Here is a 22,596-nt window from a genome sequence, read left to right as displayed (position 1 = left end):
GAGTCAACAAAAAAAACTTTAATTTTAGAGTTTACGAGTGTACTTTGGCCTTGGCATCAATCAAAAGGTTTTGGGATTTCACTCCCTTGAGGGACAATAACATGATGTGCATGAATTGTGAGTAAATTTTGCAATGCTACACAATTTCACACATATTCATGATTCTTTTTCTTTCTCCACACTAGTTTTTAAGTTTATCTACAATCACTTGTAGACTTGCCACCAATATATTCTTCAAGGTTTGCATAAGAATCTTCCATTTCACGAAGGTTATTCTTGTTCAATAGTATCATATATAGTGCACGATAGTCTCATACGATATATGACTTGGAAACTAGAAGACTTGTTTCATTGACAATACATGGGTCTACCGAATGAAAGCAAAGAGTCATGGAGTACCATACATTTTACAACATGTTTCCTAGGGTATAGCAGACTTTATGGGAGAAAAGTATGGGTACATTTGGTGGGCTCCCTTTGTATATTACTATTATTTTTTCCAAGGGGGATGGAGAGGCACAAAGAGGGAGACAAAGACGAGGAGGATATACTACTGAATACAATTAACAAACTAGTATAAGAAAGTTCAACATTGAAACTCAGAAGTTATGACTAGTTATTAGCTTTTATATCATGAAGCGGATCCGATTTCTATGACTATATGGATGGCAATAAGAGCCAGTGGCAGCAAGAATGAGTAGCAAGCAGATGAAAGATATGGTGGCAAAGCAAGCACAGGCAGCATGTGCTGCAATATGTAGGATCGGATAGAAAGGAGAGAGTGCAGGTAGCAAAGGGTCGCAGAAGAACACCCGTCACGTCAAACTTGGATTATCCAACACTAAAGAATACAAGGTGCAAGTACCTACACCTAGGACTAAGTGTCCTATGTGGCCTAAAAGACACTAACACTATAAGTGTCTTTATTTATGCCTACAAGGCACATACCATGGCCTATAGGGCATCACTAGAACCACCAGAGGATGGCCTACAAACCCCCCTCCATGGGATGGGCTGAAGTACTCTGGAAACGTCTCAAAATACCTGGTATTTTCTAGTCATGGTGGCACATGTTCATCCAAAAGGATATAGCCACCTATGAATGTACAAGGGATGTCAGATCATGTAACAAAGGGAACCAAGTATAAAGCCTGTCAAAAGACTTTGAACTTGGGACGAGGAAGTGCCTTTGTAAACATATCTGCTATGTTGTCCTCTGTGGGAAGATAGGACAAATCTATGTCTCCTGCTGACAACCGCTCCCAAACATAATGATAGCGAACTTCAATATGCTTGGTACGCGCATGAAACACTGGGTTACGCGCAATGGCCAAAGCACTCTGACTGTCAGTGTAGACAATAGTGGAGGATGTCTGGCGAATACCAAGATCTGTAAGTAACTGTCGAAGCCAAACACACTCTACTGTAGCGGTGAAAGCTGCCCTGTACTCAGCCTCACAGCTAGACGTGGCAACTGTTGGTTGCTTCTTGCTGAGCCAAGAGATACATGAATTGCCAAGCAAAAAACAATTGCCCATATGTGACACTCTGGTGTCAGAACATCCTGCCCAGTTACTATCCGTGTAAGCATGCATGGTAAGTGAACCCTGATCACCATAGAAGAGGGCTAAATCCTGAGTGCCTCTGAGATATCTGAAGACTCTCTTCACTGCCTGCCAATGCTATGAGCTGAGCATGTGCATGAATCTGTTGAGCTGAGATACTGCATACTGCAAGTCAGGTCTGGTGTGACATAAATAAATAAGGCATCCAACAACCTGCTGATAAAGAGTGATATCACATGGTGGGCTCCCATCATGAGCTGAGAATTTGAAGCCAGGGTCCACTGGAGTAGAGATTGGCTTGCAATCCTCAAACTGAAAACGATCAAGGAGCTGTCCAATATACTTGGACTGAGACATCATGATACCCCCCTCAACATGAGCAAACTGAATGCCCAAATAATAATGGAGCCGTCCCATGTCTGACATGTCAAAAATCTGCTGCAAATCAGCCTTGAAAGCTGCAATTTGCTGAGTATCTGGGCCCATGATAAGCATATCATCCACATAAAATCAGCACTAAAAAATCAGATCCACTCCCACGGACATAAAGAGTGGGTTCTGTGGGACTATTCTGAAAACCAAGGGATAGTAAGTGTGCATGAATTTTGGCATACCATGCCCTGGGTGCCTGCTTCAAACCATAAAGGGCTTTTCTAAGCCGGCATACCTTATTTTCAGAATTAACAACCTCAAAGCCAGAAGGTTTTGTGACATAGACTTCTTCCTGCAGATCCCCATGAAGAAAAGCGGTCTTGATGTCAAGTTGGTGCACTTGCCAATGATGATAGGCTGCAATGGCAATGACACATCAAATGGTAGTAATCCTGGATGTGGGAGCAAATGTCTCCTCAAAGTCAACGCCTTGTTATTGGGCATACCCTTTTGCAACAAGACGGGCTTTGTATCGATCTATGCTGCCATCAGATTTCCTTTTTAATTTGTAGACCCACCGCGTTCCAATGGCATGTTTGCCAGGTGGGAGATCTACTAATTCCCATGTGTCATTTTTGGCAATAGATTGTAACTCAGCTTTCATTGCATCCATCCACTCTTTGCTGTCAAAAGCATCTTTATGGCACAAAGGCTCTTCATTGCAAGCTGTAGCAAGGAGTGCAAACTCAAGAAAGTGACCATGCTGTCTATTCCCTGATCTTGTCCGGGCAGCAAAAGGCTGATCTTGTTTGCTGTCCCTCAATGTATCAAGAAGCCATCTGGGAACTTGCCTTTGCTGTCTATTGACAGCTCTTTCTTCAATGACTGCATCATGAGTAATGGGATCATTTTGTGCCGGAAGAGAAACCTGCAAATCAGCATGAGGTTGTGGCTGATTATTGCTTAGTGGAGGGCCTGCAGGAGGCTCATGTTGCTGCTGAAAATCCTCCTCTGATGATGGCAGAGCTAACCAAGATTCAAAGGCATCAAACATGTCAACATCTGGCTTTGCTTTGCAGTCCACAAGAGGAGAAGCTGAATGTTCAGCAAAGATCACATCTCTACTGACAATAATCTTCCCAGTATTTGGTTGATATAACCGATACCCTCTGCTCTCCTGGCTGTAACCAATGAATATGCATTTGATTGCCTTGTCATCAAGCTTATGTCTCAGCTGAGATGGTACATGAACATATGCAAGAGACCTAAAAACTCTCATGTGTGAAAGTGAGGGCTTCCTGCCTTTCCATGCTTCATAAGGGGTAACAGTCTTCACCACCCGTGTAGGTGATCTATTAAGCACATAGTTGGCACACATTACTGCATCAATCCAAAATTTATTGGGCAAAGACTTGGCCTTAAGCATGCATCTGGCAATCTCCATTGTGGACCTGTTTTTCCTTTCTGCTGAGGAGTGTAAGGAGTAGTGCATGAGTGAATAATGCCCCGTGAAGACAGAAATGCATCAAACTCCTTTGACATATACTCTCCCCCCCTATCTGTGTTGAGGGTGACAAGCTTGCTTCCTAATTCATTCTCAACCACATTCAGCCACCTCTCAAAGCATAAGAAAACTTCAGATTTGGCTTTTAAAGGATATATCCAGCAATATCTTGTGAAATCATCAATGAGACTAATGAAATATTTGTACCCCCCAATGGCATTTGTCCTCATTGGGCCACAGACATCACTGTGTACTAGCTGCAATTTCCTTTGTGAGAGTTTTGGACAATTCTTTTGAAAAGGAAATCGAAGCATCTTACCCAAAAGACAACCCTCACACACATGTTTGGAAACTGTGTGAGTCCGAGGTACATCATTTGCCATCTGCTGTGAATGTAGCTTTGCAAGAGCTCTATAATTGAGATGGCCCATTCTCTCATGCCAAAGATGAGTTTCAGCAAGCTGTGAATCTGAAATAGCCAATGCTTCAATAGAAAGTGAAGCTGAATGATGATCAAGGTGATAAAACCCTTTTTGCAAAGTGCCAGTGAGAACTATGGCATTATCATCACGAAGATCATAAACTAGACATCTGTAGCCATCAAAAATCACTCTGAAACCTGAAGTAGCAATTGCTAGGCACGAAAAGAACATTGGTCAAAGTGACAGGATGGCTTGAAATGGATGTGAGCTGCACATCTCCAACTCCTTTTACAGCATATGAAGCATTATTAGCACTGTAACAGTCCTCCCTCGAGGTGCATCAGCTAAAGAATGAAACAACTATCTGCAAGATGTGACATGCTTGGAAGCACCACTATCAAAGTACCAGAACTGAGCATCATTAGCAGTAAAGAATGCATCAGCTTTGGAGGGATCAAATGAGCAATGGACAGCCCATGCCCAATCATCCTGAAGAGCATGTGCATGTGAAGCATCTTCTGGCTCATGGGATTCAATAGCATGTGAGGCATTAATTGTCAATCCTGCTTTCTTTTTCTCCGAAGCAATGCGCTTTCTACATTCTGAAATGTCATGTCCAGGCTTGCGACAATAGTTGCATCTTTTCTTCTTTGACTTATCTGCTGTATTTTTAGATGCATGGGAGGAATTGCAGCTGCTATGCACAGATTTTGGCTTGCCCATAGGCTTGGAAGCCTTGCATCTTCCTGTCTACTGTGAAGCGAATGCATGATCAGGAATAATGGCTTGTCTATTAGCTCTACTTTGCTCTTCCTGCAAAAGCAAAGTAACTAGCTGATCAAAAGAATAGTGGTTTGGATTACCCATGGCCACTAATCGAAGGGTTATAGCAAACCCTTGATATGTATCTGACAGTCCATTCAATGTGGTACTAACAAGCTGTGAATTTGGCACCACCTCATCAATGTTGGCAAGCTGTTCCATGAGGTCCTTGACCTTTGTCAGGTATGCATCCATAGACTCACCTTCATTCATACTGACTTCCTGTAATTGCCTTCTCAAATATGCAACACGAGCTTCATTGCGAATCTGATAGAGAGAAGCCAATTTATCCCAAGCATCCTTAGCTGTCCTGCAAGACCGGATATGTGGAATAATGATTCTCTTGCATGATAAAGCAATGCATGAATGTGCATTTGCATCTCTTGCATCCCATCTTGACTGTTCTTGAGTTGGAAGAGCAACAACAGGAGTGCTAGAGGAAGAGGCATCAGGAGGAGTACCCCTTGCAGAAGGACCAGCAGTAGAGGCAACCATTGTAGCATTGGCTGGCCTCATATCAGCCCCAGAAACAATATTCCACAAATGCTTTGCAACAAGAATATGTTTCATGAGATAAGACCACATCGGACAATTGGTGCCATCCAACTTATCATCTTCACGAAGAACTCCAAATAAATCTTGATTGTTCCCAGCCATAGCAAATGTGATACCCTGAAAAGACCTGAAAACCCAAAAGCCTCAAGGCTATCACTGCAAAAAGCTGACTGTCCAAAAAGACAGCAAATATCTGCAAATTTCTGACCCAAATCAAAGGGCAAATGCTGATCTAACCCAAATGTGACTGTGACAGGCAATGTTCACTGCAAAAACAGCAAATCTGGCAAAAGCCCCAAATTTAATGAAGGCAAATAGGCCAAAAAGAGAGCAAATGCAGAAAAGCCGCAAATTTTGCTGAAATTTTTGCAAATGTGACCCAATGAAGGATAATCTAACTCAATGTCCTGCAAAAGTGACTCAATGTCTGATAATCTGACCCAATGTATAGCCTCAAGGCTTTAACTGAAAAAGTATGATTTACTGTCCCAAACACCAGCTGAAATTTAGGTGAAAGACTGCAAATATTGATTGTGTATTAGCTTATGGTCCCCTAAGCATAAAGCTGAGACTGAAAAGACCTCAGTAGATAGAGTATAACGGGCCACAAAGCTGATGCAGCAGATTGAAGTGCAAAAACGACTGGAGCGTAACTGGAACTGCCCTTAGGCACCTCGAAATAAGTGCGTAACTGCAGGTGTCTTGTGTGGGGATCTGAACAGGTAGCGATAGCAAAACGACTCCTGCAGACGACTGTGAAGAGGTCACTGAAGGTTCACGGAAGCTAGGCGCCTGGATCCACTGAAGCGTCGCTTGAACTAGGCGTCTACTGAAGGGAAGTACAAAAGTGACAACTGATGGCCACAGTACTGTATAGAACCTCAAAAATGCTGCAGCTGGAGCCTACGAGGAGTCGCCTCAGTCTGGGAACAGCAAAGAGACGCTTGGTGGCGACGAAAGAGCTCAAGAAGCCTTGGACAGCAAACAGAGGAAACGTACGGTGATCCGTACGTATCTATACAAAAGTCCGTACAGTTGTACGGACAGTACGAAAAAAAAAAGAGGCACAGGAAGCAAATCTCGCTCTGATACCAATGTAGGATCGGATAGAAAGGAGAGAGTGCAAGTAGCAAAGGGTCGCAAAAGAACACCCGTCACATCAAACTTGGATTATCCAACACTAAAGAATACAAGGTACAAGTACCTACACTTAGGACTAAGTGTCCTAGGTGTCACATAGGAACACTATAAGTGTCTTTATTTATGCCTACAAGGCACATACCATGGCCTATAGGGCATCACTAGAACCACCAGAGGATGGCCTACACAATAGCCCACAACAGGGCTGTGTGAGCTGAAGTACGGGGTGGAGCAGCCCCTTGGAAACTTGTAATTACCACAGATGAGATAATGTCACAGCATGGTCCACCTAGGACCCAAACCTAACTACCGCTCTTACACCTATTAGTAATCCTTATCAGCAATCACCGCAAGGGAGAATTAATTAACTGATCCATAACTCATCATTATTTTCTCACCCCTCTCCAACAAAAGAAAACTTCTCAAGCTTACCTCCTACAAGGCTTTGGTTAGGATATCCACCAATGGTAAGTTTCTCATGTGTTCAACTCCTATGTGCTTAGAATAAATAGTAAGTTTCTTGCGGGTTGAACTCCTGTGCCTAGTACAAGGATGAAATAGTAAATTCTTGGCCATCATGATAGAGATCTGCTCGTCACCTAGCAAAGCATTCAAATCTTTTTGTTTAAAAGAGCCGAATAGCTTTCAAGGTTCCTCTGTTTATCAGCTTCCAAAGATGACAAAGGAACCATGCTTGCTAAGAATCCTTATCATTATGCCTTGACAATTTCATATTATTGCTTCTCTTGTATTCAATTCCATGAGTCAACGTTCCTTCACAAATCTAAAAATCCTCTTAGCAAGTTTTCAATGGCATAGGATTTGCCACATGTTGGAGATCTTGCACTAATTGGAAGAGCTATGTCTGGTCTATTTGGGGTCATATATAACAAACTTTCTACAAATTTTTATAAAAGGTTTTTATCCAATCCGAGAACAAACTGTCTCCTAAAAGAGCTTACCACAATCTTCATCTCTGAATAGTACAGTCAATAAGCTTAGACTCATCTTTGTACCGAATAAAGACATACTTCTGATCTGCTCACTCCTATCTAGCCACCTGCACAGAAGCTTCAGAACTGAGTTCTTTCAAATGAAGACAAAACACGCTCTCTACACGAGTACAGCTCATATGACGCCTTTCGTTTGATCGGGTTGGTCATCGTCTAGTTCACAATGTAAATGGGTATGTTGACTACTTTCGCTTGAAAGGACCATGAATGTTTCTTCCTGCCCTTAGCATATGCTCAAACCCATCTAACAAATCATCATTCTTGCCATCGGATATATGTGCTTAAAGGTGATATTATTTAAACCTCGATAATCGATACACAATCGAAAAGTATCATCTTTCGTTTTCTTCAATATCATCAAGTGAGAAACCATGTTGAATCTACACTAGCTTGAGGTATTCTTCCATTTGTCTTCACCGCTCGAGTTCTTTAGTAAAAACTAGCCTATAAAGCTGTCTATTTATATGTTCTGCTACAACAACAAGTTCAATCTTATATTGAACATTTCTTTTCGAAGATAATCCATATAATCATTCATCTCTAAAACATTAATGTGACCGGCTAATAAGGCCATCTCCTCATCTTAAGTAGCTGAAGAATCTGTTGGTGCATCTATGCACAATTCAGCAGATATACTTACAAAAAAATATACAGCAAACTGATAGATATCTTTTTGCCAATCCCCAACAAGATTTCTCTTAGAATACCACACTATTCCAAGAGCTATATTTGCACAAGAAAGCTTGGTAATTTCATAATCCGGCTTCTCCACCTAGTCTTGGATATGTAATTCTAACCCTGCAACGCTTTGGTCCACATGTCTATGGACTTCCATCTACCATCCTAACCATATAAGCATAGTCGGATGGATTAGTTTTAAGTTTCAATCTTTTCACAAGCTTGGATTTAATATCATTGTGTGATGACGTTGAGTCAAACAACACAATGACATATGTTTGACCACTTGCCCTTCGTCTTTTTAGTTCCATTCCGCAAAGTTACATTGTTTGTCTTGATAGGATATTATCAAGTGCATTATAAAGTTGTTTTAAAAGTTGTTTTAAAACAAAAACACACAATAAAGCAGTTTCTAACCTATGAGAGGATAACCCTCCTTGAATAATTAGCTTGCATAACCACACATTTGTGCCCTTGACAATGTCTAGGGTATGTACAAATTATTTCTTAGCCTAAGTCACCATTCTACTTTGCACGTAAGTGGCTGTAACACCATTCCACTCACAGCTGAATCACCACCATAAAAATTAGAAAGAAAAGATATGTTAGGCTAATTACAAAAGTAGAATAGATGTTGAATTGACTTGCTGTGATGATTAAAAGTCTTTACAACAGTCTATGCCTTAAGAACCCCCCCAAACGCAGAGTAAAAGACTTACTGCAATTACTAAACAATTTTCGTTCCATACCTGCATAAGCAGAGGAACAAGATCAGGATCTGACATGCTTGCATCAAGACGCTCATCCATACGTAGCCGGCCCCCATCATATGACATCAATCTGCATTGGAAACAAAAGTTATGACTAGCAGAGAAAGGAACTTCATGGCAATTGCACCCGAACCCTTTGTTTATTTATTTACATGCCCGCATTTACTGTTCATATTAAGCAGGATAAGCCCAAGCGCAAAAATTAAAAAAAATGTATGTTCTGGGAAGATCTTTGTAGTTAGCTTTATTTGACACTAGATAACATGTCATTTACCATCCTCTAATCAAATACAAGTAGGGACATCAGTAATTCCAGAACTGCTTAAAGACTTACTCATAAGACAAAACAGAGATCTGAAAGACTAGCAGGAATTGCTTCTTCATTTCTGCACAATAATTTGAATTGCTGGTAAGCACTTTTCTTTACAAATAATATTATTTTGTTAAATGTTGTTAATCGCTCTGGATACATCTGCCACATTATTTATAGCTGAAGTGGTTCACCTGAAGAATGAGATTTATGACAGCAGCTTATCTTCGATCCCTATACTATGCATTAAGTACTCCATTCATAAAAAGCTGGGGTTAAAAGCGTCCATCTGCCTCCTTACTATTTGTACACGTGTCCTCTGTTATTTCATTTCTGGCAGGTAAAGAACTGTGCAACCTCCTTTACCATGGTATGAACTGAGTCCAACATCAATTTAGTGAGGTCGATTGATAGCCTAATTGGGTCCATCCTTAGCCGTGGTGTCACCTCCACTTCCCTTTTGCTGTCTTCCAAAGGAACTACGCTTTTTGAAATCTGTCCTCCCTTGCTCATGCATATTAAGATGATGTTTTCCAATACTTTCCCGCTGATCCAAGGTAGTATACGTATGACATCTTGCATCTTATGAGGTGATTTTGTTTTGAAATTCTGTGTAATTGTCCCTGGCACATTTCATACTCACCTCTACCCATATGATTGGCCTCTACTGATGTCACTAGAACGAACAAAAGTATTATTTGAGTTTTCGAAGACCGAAGGGTCTACGAGACTTTAAAAACCCAGATCGAACAAAAGCTAAGGGGTTGGAGTACACAAATGCAAAGGGCAAAAGGGAGAGAGATCCCTGTCAACGTCCGATCAGCTGACTATCCGAGTGATGAGACCTGTGTATGCTGTCTGTGGGACCATCTCCGGCAGTCGGCTGAGGATAGAAGAGATGATCTCCGCCCGAAGTGGCTCTGGATCTGGTGAGGGCTGGTGCCATCGAGGAAGGAATCAGTAATAGAGCACTGCTGGTGCCATCAAGGAAGGAATCAGTAATAGAGCACTGCAGGTGCTCATACCGGTCAGTCTGTCTGGGCCCATCTTCTCCACAGTAACCTCCAGAGGTAGTGCCTCGTCTGACAAGCGCTACCATCACTCCAATGGTCTGTCACCCCAAGTCAAATCATCAGCAATAGAGCACTGCTGGTGCTCATACTGATCAGTCTGTCTGGGCCGGCCCCTCTCTCCTCCTCTGTAACCTCCGGAGGTAGAGCGTCATCTGACAAGCACTACCCATCACTCCAATGTCTGTAACCCAAGTCAAATCATCACTCTCGCAGTCCATAGGCCTTTTACCTTTGACATTTTGATCTCGCTTGACCTTATGAAACTCCCACTCTACTCCCCTCATCTCATTCCTATCTCAGCCTCAAATCCACAAACAGCAACATCCATTATCCTCACCTCATGAATCAGCAAATCAAGGGCACCTTTCAGGTCATGATTAGGAGTGGTTGGAGCTGGAGCTGTGGGTGCAAATCTATCCTGGTAAGGGTGACCTTCAGATAAGACAGTACCAAATATGGCCAAGGGCTCTAGAACACTCCCTATGAGCAAAAAGCGAGTGCTATGAGATCTAGGTAGTGAGCGGCAGCTATGAGCTGCAGAAGGGGGTAAAGGTAATGATAAAGTCGGATAGGCAACTTCAGGTAATGAAATCAAATGCAATGCATTAGACCCAAAGTACAGTTGCATATGAGTGACGCGATGTAGGGATCTCAGGAACACACTGCACATTGGTCCACAAGCAAGACGAGATACTGATATGGCATCTGTTGCTCTAAATGAGCTTCAAATACACATCTAAATGAATAGAGCCTTCCATAAAATCAAGATTCTGGGTACCTTCATGAAAAGCCCCTTTTCAAGGGTGCCATGTGGCAACTGCCAATTGAAGATAATTCTGCACAAATTTTACATGGCCAGAACATCTCATGCTCCAACTTTCAGGTAAAAATCTGCAATATAATGGGAAATATTGCAAAGAAATGAAATGAAGCATTTCTGAATCAAACTACAGGAAAAACTGAGTAGAACTGAAATGAATGGAAAGGCATCTAGACCCTATCAAAGTGTAAATCTCTACTATGTTGGGGTTAAGGCCCTGTGCCACCTCATATACACTCTTTATTACAGGTTACAGTGTGAACACGGTTCACTCTGAACCGGTTCCACCCTAATGCCTATCCTAATATACTCTTGAGGGTTGTGGTGTGCCCTTGCTTCTGGATTCACACCCACCACTCTTGTGGTTAGTCTCACTCTCCTCCACGTGTTTACGCTTCAACTGGTATCAGAGCTAATTCGGAGAGTGTGGTCTTTGTTGAGAGAGTGTCTACAGTCTTTGCCTACCTCAAAACGTAGAGCTTCGGCATGCGTTGCTTTGGAGCATAGCCTTTGCTGCCAGGCTCGTAATAGCAGCTGCAGTAGCGAAGTCTGTATAGTATTCCATCGTGCTTGGAAGAGCATTTGCAAGCTTAGACTGTGGAAAAAGTCAGAGAGTCTCTCGTCCTATAGCTTGAAGCAAGCTTTGCGCACTCTCATGAAGCAAGCGGATTCTGGAGAAAGTCAGAGAGAGTCTTTCGTCTTCGCCTATAGCCCCATGAAGCAAGCTTTGCGCACGCTTTGCCTCAGTTGCTCCTACCCTCTTGCTCCTTGCAAGTTACCACACTGCCGCTTCCTGTGATGCCCTGCAACGGCTTAGACCGAAGAAGCTCGATGATTTGAACTCCTCGTTCGTGAGGTCCGCAAAGCGGGTGAGGCCCAGCGCTTTGAAGATTTCGAAGCGTCTTTCCTTCTTCGGAGCCCTATCAGCCACGTAGTGCTTGCCATGCTTTCCGTTCCAGGCGTCAAATAGCGCAGAGAGCCTGCTATCTGACTCGAGGTCTTCAGGGGAATAGGCAAGTGATCGGCTGCCGCAAGTGCTGCTGCGCAGCAGAGCAACACACAGAGAAAGAGCGCTGAAGCCGGTCTGGTCTTCACTTTCTACGCTACAGTAGTGGATCCCCGGTCTAAAGAGAACGTCTACAGCTTTGCTCCTCTCGCTTCAACTATGGAGCAAACCATCTCATGGCTGGCCCATTCGACGGAGGTTCGATAAACCCCACGCTTTCTTTTGGCCCGGCATTGGTCAGCTGGAATTGGGAGCACCGCTGGATATTCTGGGCAGAAACTTGAGGATTGGGTGCACATCGTGGTGCATTCTCCGAATTTGGAGAAATTGCATGCAAAAAATTTGGGGCTTTTGACGCTACAGTGCTTGTACGCACTTGTGGGTGCCTATTTGACGAAATTTCTCTTCAATAGATGCCAAAACAAAGGGCTTTTGCTCAAATTAATGTTATTGGCCATTGTAAACAGTTTTGGAAGGGGATTTGCATGTCTATGTGTCAAATGCAGTGACAAAAGATGAGATTTTGCAATTAGTTTTGGAGAGTGGACAACATTGCATTAAGTCACAGCACATGACTTTGAGGCTCTCTGTGCCTTAGGTGTATTTATTTGCTTCTACTTCAGCTTATCATTATGTCTTCAAGCAACGAAGGCAACTATTGGAACATCGAGAAGTTGGAGGGGAATGCAAATTTCTCTTATTGGAAGAACCAAATATATAATGTGTTGGCCCAGAAAGATCAAAATATGCCTATCAAGTATAAAGGGATCAAGCCCGATGAAGTTAGTGACCTTCAGTGGGAAACCATGAATGAGAAGGCCAAAAGTACCATTCTTTTGACCATCTCAAAGAAGATCTACTTCAATGTAGAGAATGAAGCCACCGCTTCCAGCATATGGAAAAAACTTGAGTCCCTTTTCGAGAGTCAGAGTGCAGCTAGTAAAGTGTTTTGGTTGAAAAGGCTTATGAAACTAAGCATGAAAGAGGGGACAGTCCTCTCACTTCACCTCAATGAGTTTCACTCTATATTCAGCCAACTCACAAATCAGAAAATGAATTTTGATGATGAGGTGAAGGCCATTTTTCTCTTGAGTACCCTCCCTGACAGTTGGGATACTTTTGCTACAGCCATAAGCAATTCAGCCCCTGCTTTCACAGGATTGTCATGCCAAGATGTGGAAAGCGCTCTTCTGCAGGAAGAGGTGAGGCGTAAGAATAGCAGTGAAAATAAGAATGCAAGTGCATTGGCTGTGGGCAGAGGTAGGCAGCAAAATAGAGGGGAAAACCAAAATAAAGGGAAATCTCGCAGTCAGTCCCGTCCTCGGAAGGACCTTGAATGCCACTACTGCCATAAGAAGGGGCATATTAAAAGGGACTGTTTTCAGCTGAAAAACAAAGGCAAGGATAAGGAAAGAAAAGAAGAGGACAAAGATGCGAAAAGAGATGCCAAAGACACCAAGGGCAAGGCTAAACTTGAGGAGCTCAATGCAGTGATTAGCAGTGATAGAGATAATGACGATGTCATACTTGTTGCCTCCTCTGGTGATAGTTCTTTTCTTGTGGCCAATGATGGCTCATATGCACAGGATTGGCTATTAGACTCAGGTGCATCCTATCATGTTACTCCTCATGAGCAGTGGTTTGCTTCGTATGATGCAGGGAAGAAAGGATGCGTGAAACTTGAGAATGATTATGCCTGTGACATTGTTGGTATTGGGGATGTGCATCTAAAATTCCCAAATGGTTCTGAATTTGTTCTGCACAATGTGAGACATGTGCCACAGCTCAGGAAGAGCTTGATATCCACTGGGCAGCTTGATGATGCAGGGTATCTCACCCAATTTGGTCATTCTATGTGGAAGGTGCTTAAGGGAAATATGGTTGTGGCCAAGGGCTGCAAATCAGGCACCTTGTATCCACTGTATGTTGAGGGTGTTGATGCTAATGTAATCCATGTGACCGAGCAGCCACACACTTCATTGTGGCATAGCCGGTTGGGCCATATAAGCCAGAAAGGAATGAAAGTATTGTCTTCTTTGGGTTACTTGCCAAGACTTAATTTTTCTGATTTTTCAGCATGTGATCATTGTATTTATGGCAAACATAAGCAATCAGCCCATAAAAAGGCTGGAAATGTTAAGCAAGAAGTCCTAACTTTGGTACATATAGATGTATGTGAAATGCCCAATCTTTCTTTGGGCGGTGCCAAGTATTTTGTCACCTTTATTGATGATGCATCAAGGAAGATATTAGTCTATCCCATTAAGCATAAGAGTGATGTGTTCAAAGTCTTCAAGACTTGGTTGGCACTTGTTGAGAATCAGACAGGAAAGAAGCTCAAATGCCTCAGGTCTGATAATGGAGGGGAATACTTCTCAAGGGAATTTACTACATTTTGTGATGAGAAGGGGATAAAGAGGGAGTTGCCCGCTCCCTACAATCCTCCACAAAATGGCGTGGCTGAAAGGGCAAATAGGACCATTCAAGAGAGGACTCTTAGCATGCTCTCACAAGCAGCATTGACCCATGGTTTTTGGGCAGAAGCTGTTAAGACAGCAGTACATCTCATCAATAGGTCACCCAACCGGGCCTTGGATTTGAAGGTACCTGAGGAGGTGTGGTCCAGAAAGCCACCCTCTTACAAACATCTCAGGGTGTTTGGCTGCCAGGCCTTTATGCATATCAGAAGGGAAATACACAGCAAATTAGACCCAAAGTCACGCAAGTGTATCTTTCTTGGGTATGGTGACAATGGAGAGATGGGTTACAGGTTGTGGGACCCTGAATCTCACAAGATTGTGAGGAGCAATGATGTGACTTTTTGAGAAGATAGGATGCAAAAACAGCCTATCAATACCATTGGAGTGAGAAGAGTCATTTTTGAGGAGGAAGGACCTTCAGCACAACCACAAAATGCCAATCAAAATGCTGTCCAAAATGGTCAAAATCAGCAGCCACCTCCGGCTTTTAATGCTCCATATTATCCTCCACAGGAAGAACCACAAATGCAGCCTGAGATTCAGCAAGATGTGCTTCCAGAGCAGGCTGTACAGCCCCAAAATATGCAGGAACAGCAAGTAAATCAGCCACCTAATCAAGATGGTTGGGTTAGGCGGAGCACCAGGGTGTCCCGGATGCCTGACAGGTTTGTTCCAGGGGTGAATGCACTTGATGATTACATCATGGTGACAGATTGTGGTGAGCCCTCGTGCTTTAAAGAAGCCATGAAGAGGGAAGACGCAAAGAATTGGCAGAAAGCCATGGTTTCAGAAATGCAATCTCTTGAGAAGAATCAGACATGGAATCTAGTGCAACTGCCTGCAGGCCAGAAAGTCCTACCATGCAAGTGGGTTTATAGGTTGAAGATCACTCCAGGGGATGCTAAGCCCAAGTAGAAACAAAGATTAGTTGCTAAGGGGTTCAAGCAGGAAAAGGGAGTTGATTTTGATGAAATCTTTTCTCCTGTAGTCAAGATGACTACATTGAGGACTGTTTTAGCTTTGGTTGCTTGTCAGGACATGGATCTTGTCCAAATGGACGTGAAGACGGCCTTCCTTCATGGAGACCTTCACGTGAATATTTATATGCAGCAACCAGAGGGATATCAAGTCAAGGGAAAAGAAGGGCTTGTATGCAAATTGCAGAAGAGTCTCTATGGGCTCAAGCAGGCACCCAGAGAGTGGTATCACAAGTTTGATGCTTTCATGAAAGCACAAGGATTCAGACGGTCTGATCATGATCATTGTCTCTACACTAAGAAGGCAAGAGATGGTAGTCTTCTTATACTCATTCTTTATGTGGATGATATGCTTATTGCTGGGAAGTCATCTATTGATATCAATGCTATGAAGGCAAAACTGCACAAAACCTTCGACATGAAGGATCTTGGTGATGCAAATCACATTCTTGGTATGCGGATTGTGAGGAACAGGTCAAAGGGTTTACTCTATCTTTCTCAAAAAGAGTACATTGGCAAAGTCCTGGAGAGGTTCAATATGGATAAGGGGAAGGCTTTGAGCACACCCTTGCCACCATATTTGAAACTCAGCCAAAAGGACAGCCCTCAGTCAAATGATGAAAGGGCTCAGATGGCCAAGGTTCCTTATGCTTCTGCATGTGGCAGTCTGATGTATGCCATGGTTGCTACTAGACCAGATATTGCTTTTGCAGTGGGAGTGGTCAGTAGATATATGGCTAACCCCGGTAAGAGGCATTAGGAGGCAATTAAGGGTATATTGAGATACCTTAAGGGGTCTCAAGATGTGTGCATATGTTTTGGCAAGCAAGATGCAGAAGTGCATGGATACATAGATTCAGATTATGCAGGGCATGCAGACAACCGTAAGTCCACCACGGGCTACGTGTTTACTTTCACAGGTGGTGCTATTTCATGGATATCCAGGTTACAGAGATGCACAGCATTGTCTACCACGGAGGCAGAGTATATTGCAGCCACTAAGGCTTGCAAGGAGGCCATATGGCTTTCACGTCTGGTGGGAGACTTGGGTTTTTCAAGGGATATTCCTTCTTTGCATTGTGATAGCCAGAGTGCTATTATGTTGGCAAAGAATCCGGTCTTTCATTAGAAAACCAAGCACATTGATGTTAAGTACCACTTTATTCGTGAGGTATTGCATGACAAGTTGTTAAAACTTGTCAAAATCCATACTGATGATAACCCTGCGGATCTTTTCACTAAGACCTTGCCAGCAGAGCGGTTTGCACATTGCAGGACACTGATGGGTGTTGGTTAGGCCCTATATCACGTTCTAGCCTTGTACATTCTATATGTACTTGCTGTAATTTCTTTTTTTTTGTTTTGAGGCACATTGCCTTCAGGTGGGAGGTTGTTGGGGTTAAGGCCCTGTGCCACCTCATATACACTCTTTATTATAGGTTACAGTGTGAACACGGTTCACTCTGAACCGGTTCCACCCTAATGCCTATCCTAATATACTCTTGAGGGTTGTGGTGTGCCCTTGCTTCTGGATTCACACCCACCACTCTTGTGGTTAGTCTCACTCTCCTCCACGTGTTTACGCTTCATACTAGCCTTGACAAAAAGTAAAGAGCAGCAACTTAAATAGAGAGCAGGCCACTCACCTTTCACCATGCCCAAGGGCTCACAAGCTTTGACCAATCTAGATGCCAGATTTGATTCGGTCTCTTTGAATCATTATCAATTGGTCGAACACATCAAGGCACTACAAAGTTCGGTTACTCTCATGATCATTTCCATTCAGGCTCTCAACTTACATGGAAGCTTAGCTTCGGTACTAAGTCCTAATATTACTCCAGATCCCTATTCTGGGGAGCAAAAGTCACGTACGAAGGAGGTTGTGGACACTTGGTTACACAAGTAGCAAGTCCACTTTGCCTATGACAACCGCATTCAGCTTGCAGTTGGATACATGTCAGACAAAGCACTCCTTTGGTGGAAGGAGTTAAAAAGCCCAAACCCACCACTTGGGCAGCTTTTGAAGAGACTTTCCGGAAAGACTTCTTGAAGAAGGAAGAAGAATATGATAACGCCAGCAAGCTCAAAGCAATAGATATGACGAAGCAAAATCTCACCTTTAAGACTTACCTATTTCACAACTTGCAGACACGAGCAACAAAAATGGATCCCATCACTTTGTTGAGTTTTTTTTTAATGGATAACCTGACTCATATCAACTTCAGACAAAAAACAACAAGACTACCACTTTGCAAGAGGCCATTAATTATGTGCGCATCTGATGACACGATCATCTCAGCAAAGAGGCCATCCACTTAAAATACAGCTGGGAAGAACAAACGTAAGTTCTTCGAGCCAGCTTCTTGCACCAGGGAGGGCAAGTCTCAGGATAGCTCTTCCAAGAAGAAACTCACTTCGACAAAGGATAGTAAAGATCCATTTTTGTGCACTTTGCATCTCAAGAAAGAGGGACATTGTTTTATTTGCGTAGAACGAGGTCAAACCAAGTTTGATTGTCCAAGGTTCCCCGCAAGGACAAGTCCTAAACCGAAACCGGCACCAAGAGGGAAGCCTAAGACTACTTATCAGGCTTCTTTGACATTATTTTTGTTAATGTTATGACCTGCACTCTATTTTGTAATTGCACTTTTAATAATAAATTGTTTGGTCCTCATGACCTTTTCCTAGCTTATGGAGAGTTAAGGAATCAATAAGTCCACATTCTCTTTGATCCGGGCAGCTCTCACGATTTTGTGAATCAGAAACTTGTCCAAAAGTTGGGGCTGACCATGACACCTAGCGATCACACCTACAAGGTGCAGCTTCCAGCTAGGAACTTCCAGCTAGGAAGCAGTTTTGGGATTGCAAGATTGATGACCTTCCAATCAAGATTCAAGCCTATGATAATCTTTTGAGGTGCTACATTATGCACTCGGATCATGTAGACTTGTTATTGGGCATCAAGTAGTTTAAAACCCACAATGTCCAAATTGATTGGGAGTCTCATTCTCTTTCTTTTTCTTTTTCTTTTCATTTTTGCTTTCTTTTTTGTATAGAGGCCCAACATATCTATCCACTGTGATGATGTTCATCCCTCCCAGGGACCTACTGTATCTGCAATGCAGCTTCGAAATATATTGGAAACTTCTACTTATGATGTGTGTCAATGTGCTTTGATTCCGCTTTCCCCATTTGTTGTTTCAATAATTGACAAGAATGATTCAAGCATGTATGAACACCAAGAATTAAAGAAGTTGTTGAACGAATCCTCCGATGTATTTCCAGCCCAACTACCGAAAGATTTACCTCTAGAAAAGGCAGCGGACCATCGCATTGACTTAGTTCCTGGCGCTCAAGCTATCGGTATTCCATCTTATTAGGATGAGTCAGTTAGCGGAGGACGAGTTAGCTACACAACAAGTTTACCTAAAGATGGGCTACATACGCTCAAGTAAATCACCTTGGCGTGCCCTTGAAACCAGCCTCAAGGCCAACAAGAGGGCGATAAAAACAACAAACCAACCAAAGCCTAGAATATTCAACAAGTAATTCAAACACATGGTAACTCCTCAAGAGCTTATAGAGATTGATCGTACTGCATGAACCTGAAAGTATTATTGGATTTCATGAACGTCAAGTTAGAAATAGGATGATCATTGAATACAAGATTAAGTGGAAGGATCGTGTCGAGGAGGATTCTACATAGGAGACATAGACCAATCTCCAAAGAGAGTTTCAAGAGAGTTTTAGAGGAGGGGGAGTATGTCAAGTGCATGGACCATATCTAACATGTGCTTTAGGGACACAGGACTAGCTCAAGAAGCGTGGGAAGGCTTGGGGCTAGGCAGGCAATTCTCGGGTTGAGTGGCAAGGGCACTAATGGATTAGAGTTTGAATTAGGGTTTCTCCTATTTTTAGCTGCACTGGGCTCGAGCCTGTATAAGGAACCCATGGGTTTAATTTTCAGTGCGCAAGTCAAAGCAAGCTTAGCTCTTCCTTGCTAGTCTGGATCCTAGATCGTGTTGCAGACCCACACCTACTTCCTAGCGTAGCGCAAGACCCACCAGATGATCCAAGGCCCTTCGACATCACCTAGTAGTATTAGACGTGTCACGGGCATCCACAAGCCCGTGGCCATGCTAGCTGGTGCCAACACAGGCAAACAGGTTAACTGTCACGCAGGCATCCATACAGCCATGCAGGCAACCTTGTGCAATCAACAATCAACAGACAGTCAACACCACGTCTTCGCAGGTCAAAAAACACGGTTGATTTTTTGGTCGAAAGTCAACGTGACATAGTCACTGATCGACGTTGACCAGCCGACCAAGGTCAACGGTCGGCGTTGACCACGTCAGCCAAGCTGACCTAACAGCCTATAAAAGACCAGCCTTTGGCCCTTATTCTTCAACCCTCGGAATAGCAATAGCAAAGTCTCCTCGCAGCACACCAACAGGTTAGCCTCAACCTCTTTAGGGATCTAGTGAGGATTCACCTCCTTTGGGTAGTCTAGTCTTTCCAATTTTATAGTGAGGGTTTCAGCCCATTCATACAGTTGTATTCAGCCCTTTGGGCATTCATTATTCAGTTATCTATTTTCCTCTTCGGAGGTCCACTACATTCTCTCCCTCTGATTCTCTCACAGCATCACTTTGTGTATAGAGTGCACCATCTTGCAGTTGCAAGTAGAAGAGAGCACGAGGATAGTCTATCTCCCGCTACAAGACGCCAGGCTGGTTGGGATCTAGTTGGGGGACATGCCAACAGCTCAACTCGTGGCTCGAAGGCAACGTCCCAATTCTCGAGTTTTATCCGTGCGTACGTCATGGTTGGGTGGTGAGCTAACCTGCACCCATTTTTGTTGTTTATATGGTTGCTTCTTTTTTGTTTACACGTCCGAAATTTGGGAGATCAACATACAATGACATCCCCGCAGACATCAACAGCGCACACAACGATAAAATGTAATATATACCTAGATGAGTCCAGGCACATGCCCAAACTCATCCTCTAAAAACACAACATAGTGCAGTTTCGATCCCATGATAGTCAATCATAAGGTTGAAAACCATAATCTCCATCACGCATAGCAGGGACTAGCTACTATGACATCCCCATTGACATCATCAGCGCCCAACAGTGGGTGCAGACCATAGTGTAAACATATGCCCTCACACATACAAAACCACACCCACACATACTTGAGCACCCATTTATACAAAGTCTTCGTACTGAGTTTCTGTCGGCACTCCGTAGGTGAAAAGAAGACTCAGCCATGACGAAGGCTAGCACTAAAGGAGAATCCAAAATCTCTTCATTCAAACTACAACTGCTTGTGAAGACTAAACAATTTCATTTTAGTCTCTCCCATACAAGCATCTGAATCTAGCTAATAGGGCAACGCACCACTTAAGATAAAAAGAATATCGCAAAACCAATAGGCTGCAACATGGACGAAAACTTCAAAAGGTGAAATTTGCATGTCCGCTAATACAGTAGGAGCATATACCTAGATGAGTCCAGGCACATGCCCAAATTCATCCTCTAAAAACAAAACATAGTGCAGTTTCAATCTCATGATAGTCAATCATAAGGTTGGAAACCATAAACTCCATCACGCATAGCAAGTACTAGCTACTATGACATCCCCACTGATGTCATCAGCGCCCAACTGTAGGTGTAGACCATAGAATAAACATATTCTCTCACACATACAAATCCACACACCCACACATAGTATAAACATATGCTTTCACACATACAAATCCACACGCCCACAATGGTAAAATATAAACATACATATATACCTTTGTAAGACTAGAATATATTTAATCAAACAAATTCAGATTTTTGTTGATGCTCTCGTATACATATAACAGGCACTACATATAAAGACATCCCCACAGACATCAGCAGCACACACCAACGGTAAAATATAAACACATGCTCTCAAACATACATATGCACACACACCAGAGCATATATTTAAAGATCAGGAAATGCAGATATTATCATCTATTTTGATTTTGGTCTCCAAGTTGCAAATCTCAGAATACGAGATCTGTAGAAGACAGTTTTGTTAGCCTATTGTCCATAGCTTCTGTTGATTTCATACATACAGGTGTTACAAATAAGGACTCTTATTATTTTTCGTCTTACTTCCATTTCCAGTTCAGGTCCAGATTTTTTTTTTTTTGGGGGGGGGGGGATTGTGTTCTCCCCATCTTAAACCTTCTATCTTGTAACATGTGTGATTATTGTGTGTGAACGTCCTTCATTGTAGGAGAAGTCGGTCCCTTTGCTTTAATTAGGCATTGCCTGTAATGGATTACAATTTTAGTTTCAACAGGGTGTTCAAGTTAACAGAGGGAATTTACAATCCCTGATGCCAGTTACCCTCATTTGGTGCTGGTATGAAGTTGCAATCCTTTAACCTAGCCATGCTGTCATCTTGCTTGCTTCAACTTGCCTATCATCACAACGCTCTGGCTGTCTATACAGGCACCCAGCCCCAACATGTGCACACATGTTGAGAGAAATTCTTGATCTCCATTTTCAAGAAGCACACACAATTTGAAACAGAGCCAACCACAAATAATTACAGACAAAGTCAGTGAGCTAGAACAACAAGCCAGTCAACCAGAGGGCTCTCGCGTACTTGTCAACGGCATTGAAAGGGCTTATGTCTTCGTCCTTGCCACTTGAAAGAAGCCGAGCCTTTACATCAGCAAATTTGACGATTCGAGTCCGCAAATTCATGTATTGCAACTCATTTAGAGCCATTCTCATGTCCCCATTTACTCGTTCTGCAAGCTCTTCAAGAGCGATCTACAAATAATTGATGGGAAAAAAGTTAAGAAATTTAATTGTTTCCCACCCTTCCCTCTCTCCCAAAATGAACAGAAAGGTGGAAGAATGCAATACTTTCACAGCTTGCCTTCTTCCATCCAGCTCCACAAAATACTGCTAATTATAAAAGGATGCTATGAAAAAATCAAGAAATCCAAAAGCATCTCAATGAATGAATAACCTCATCAACTTGCATGCCCTCAGCTTGAGCCACTTGATGAAGCCGTTTTGCCATCTAAG

General features: G+C 42.8%; 1 protein-coding gene across 1 annotated transcript in view; it reads right to left on the bottom strand.

Moving 5' to 3' along the window:
- RFC1 (replication factor C1) overlaps positions 1-22,596 on the bottom strand; it is a 57,292-nt gene that overhangs the window by 20,441 nt on the left and 14,255 nt on the right. The window contains exons 12-14 of the mRNA XM_087373965.1: positions 22,538-22,591; positions 22,166-22,335; positions 8,821-8,911 (exon numbers count right to left, since the gene is read on the bottom strand). Of these exons, the coding sequence (XP_087230091.1) occupies positions 8,821-8,911; positions 22,166-22,335; positions 22,538-22,591 (315 nt within the window). The remainder of the gene's footprint in view (positions 1-8,820; positions 8,912-22,165; positions 22,336-22,537; positions 22,592-22,596) is intronic.

The sequence above is a fragment of the Dipteris shenzhenensis genome, chromosome 1 (assembly GCF_047967505.1).
Source record: "Dipteris shenzhenensis isolate YYH24624 ecotype China chromosome 1, Dip_SZ_1.0, whole genome shotgun sequence".
NCBI classification, from domain to species: domain Eukaryota; kingdom Viridiplantae; phylum Streptophyta; class Polypodiopsida; order Gleicheniales; family Dipteridaceae; genus Dipteris; species Dipteris shenzhenensis.
The sequence above is the reverse complement of the archived record's forward strand: the minus strand, read 5'-3'. Positions and strand labels throughout refer to the sequence as shown.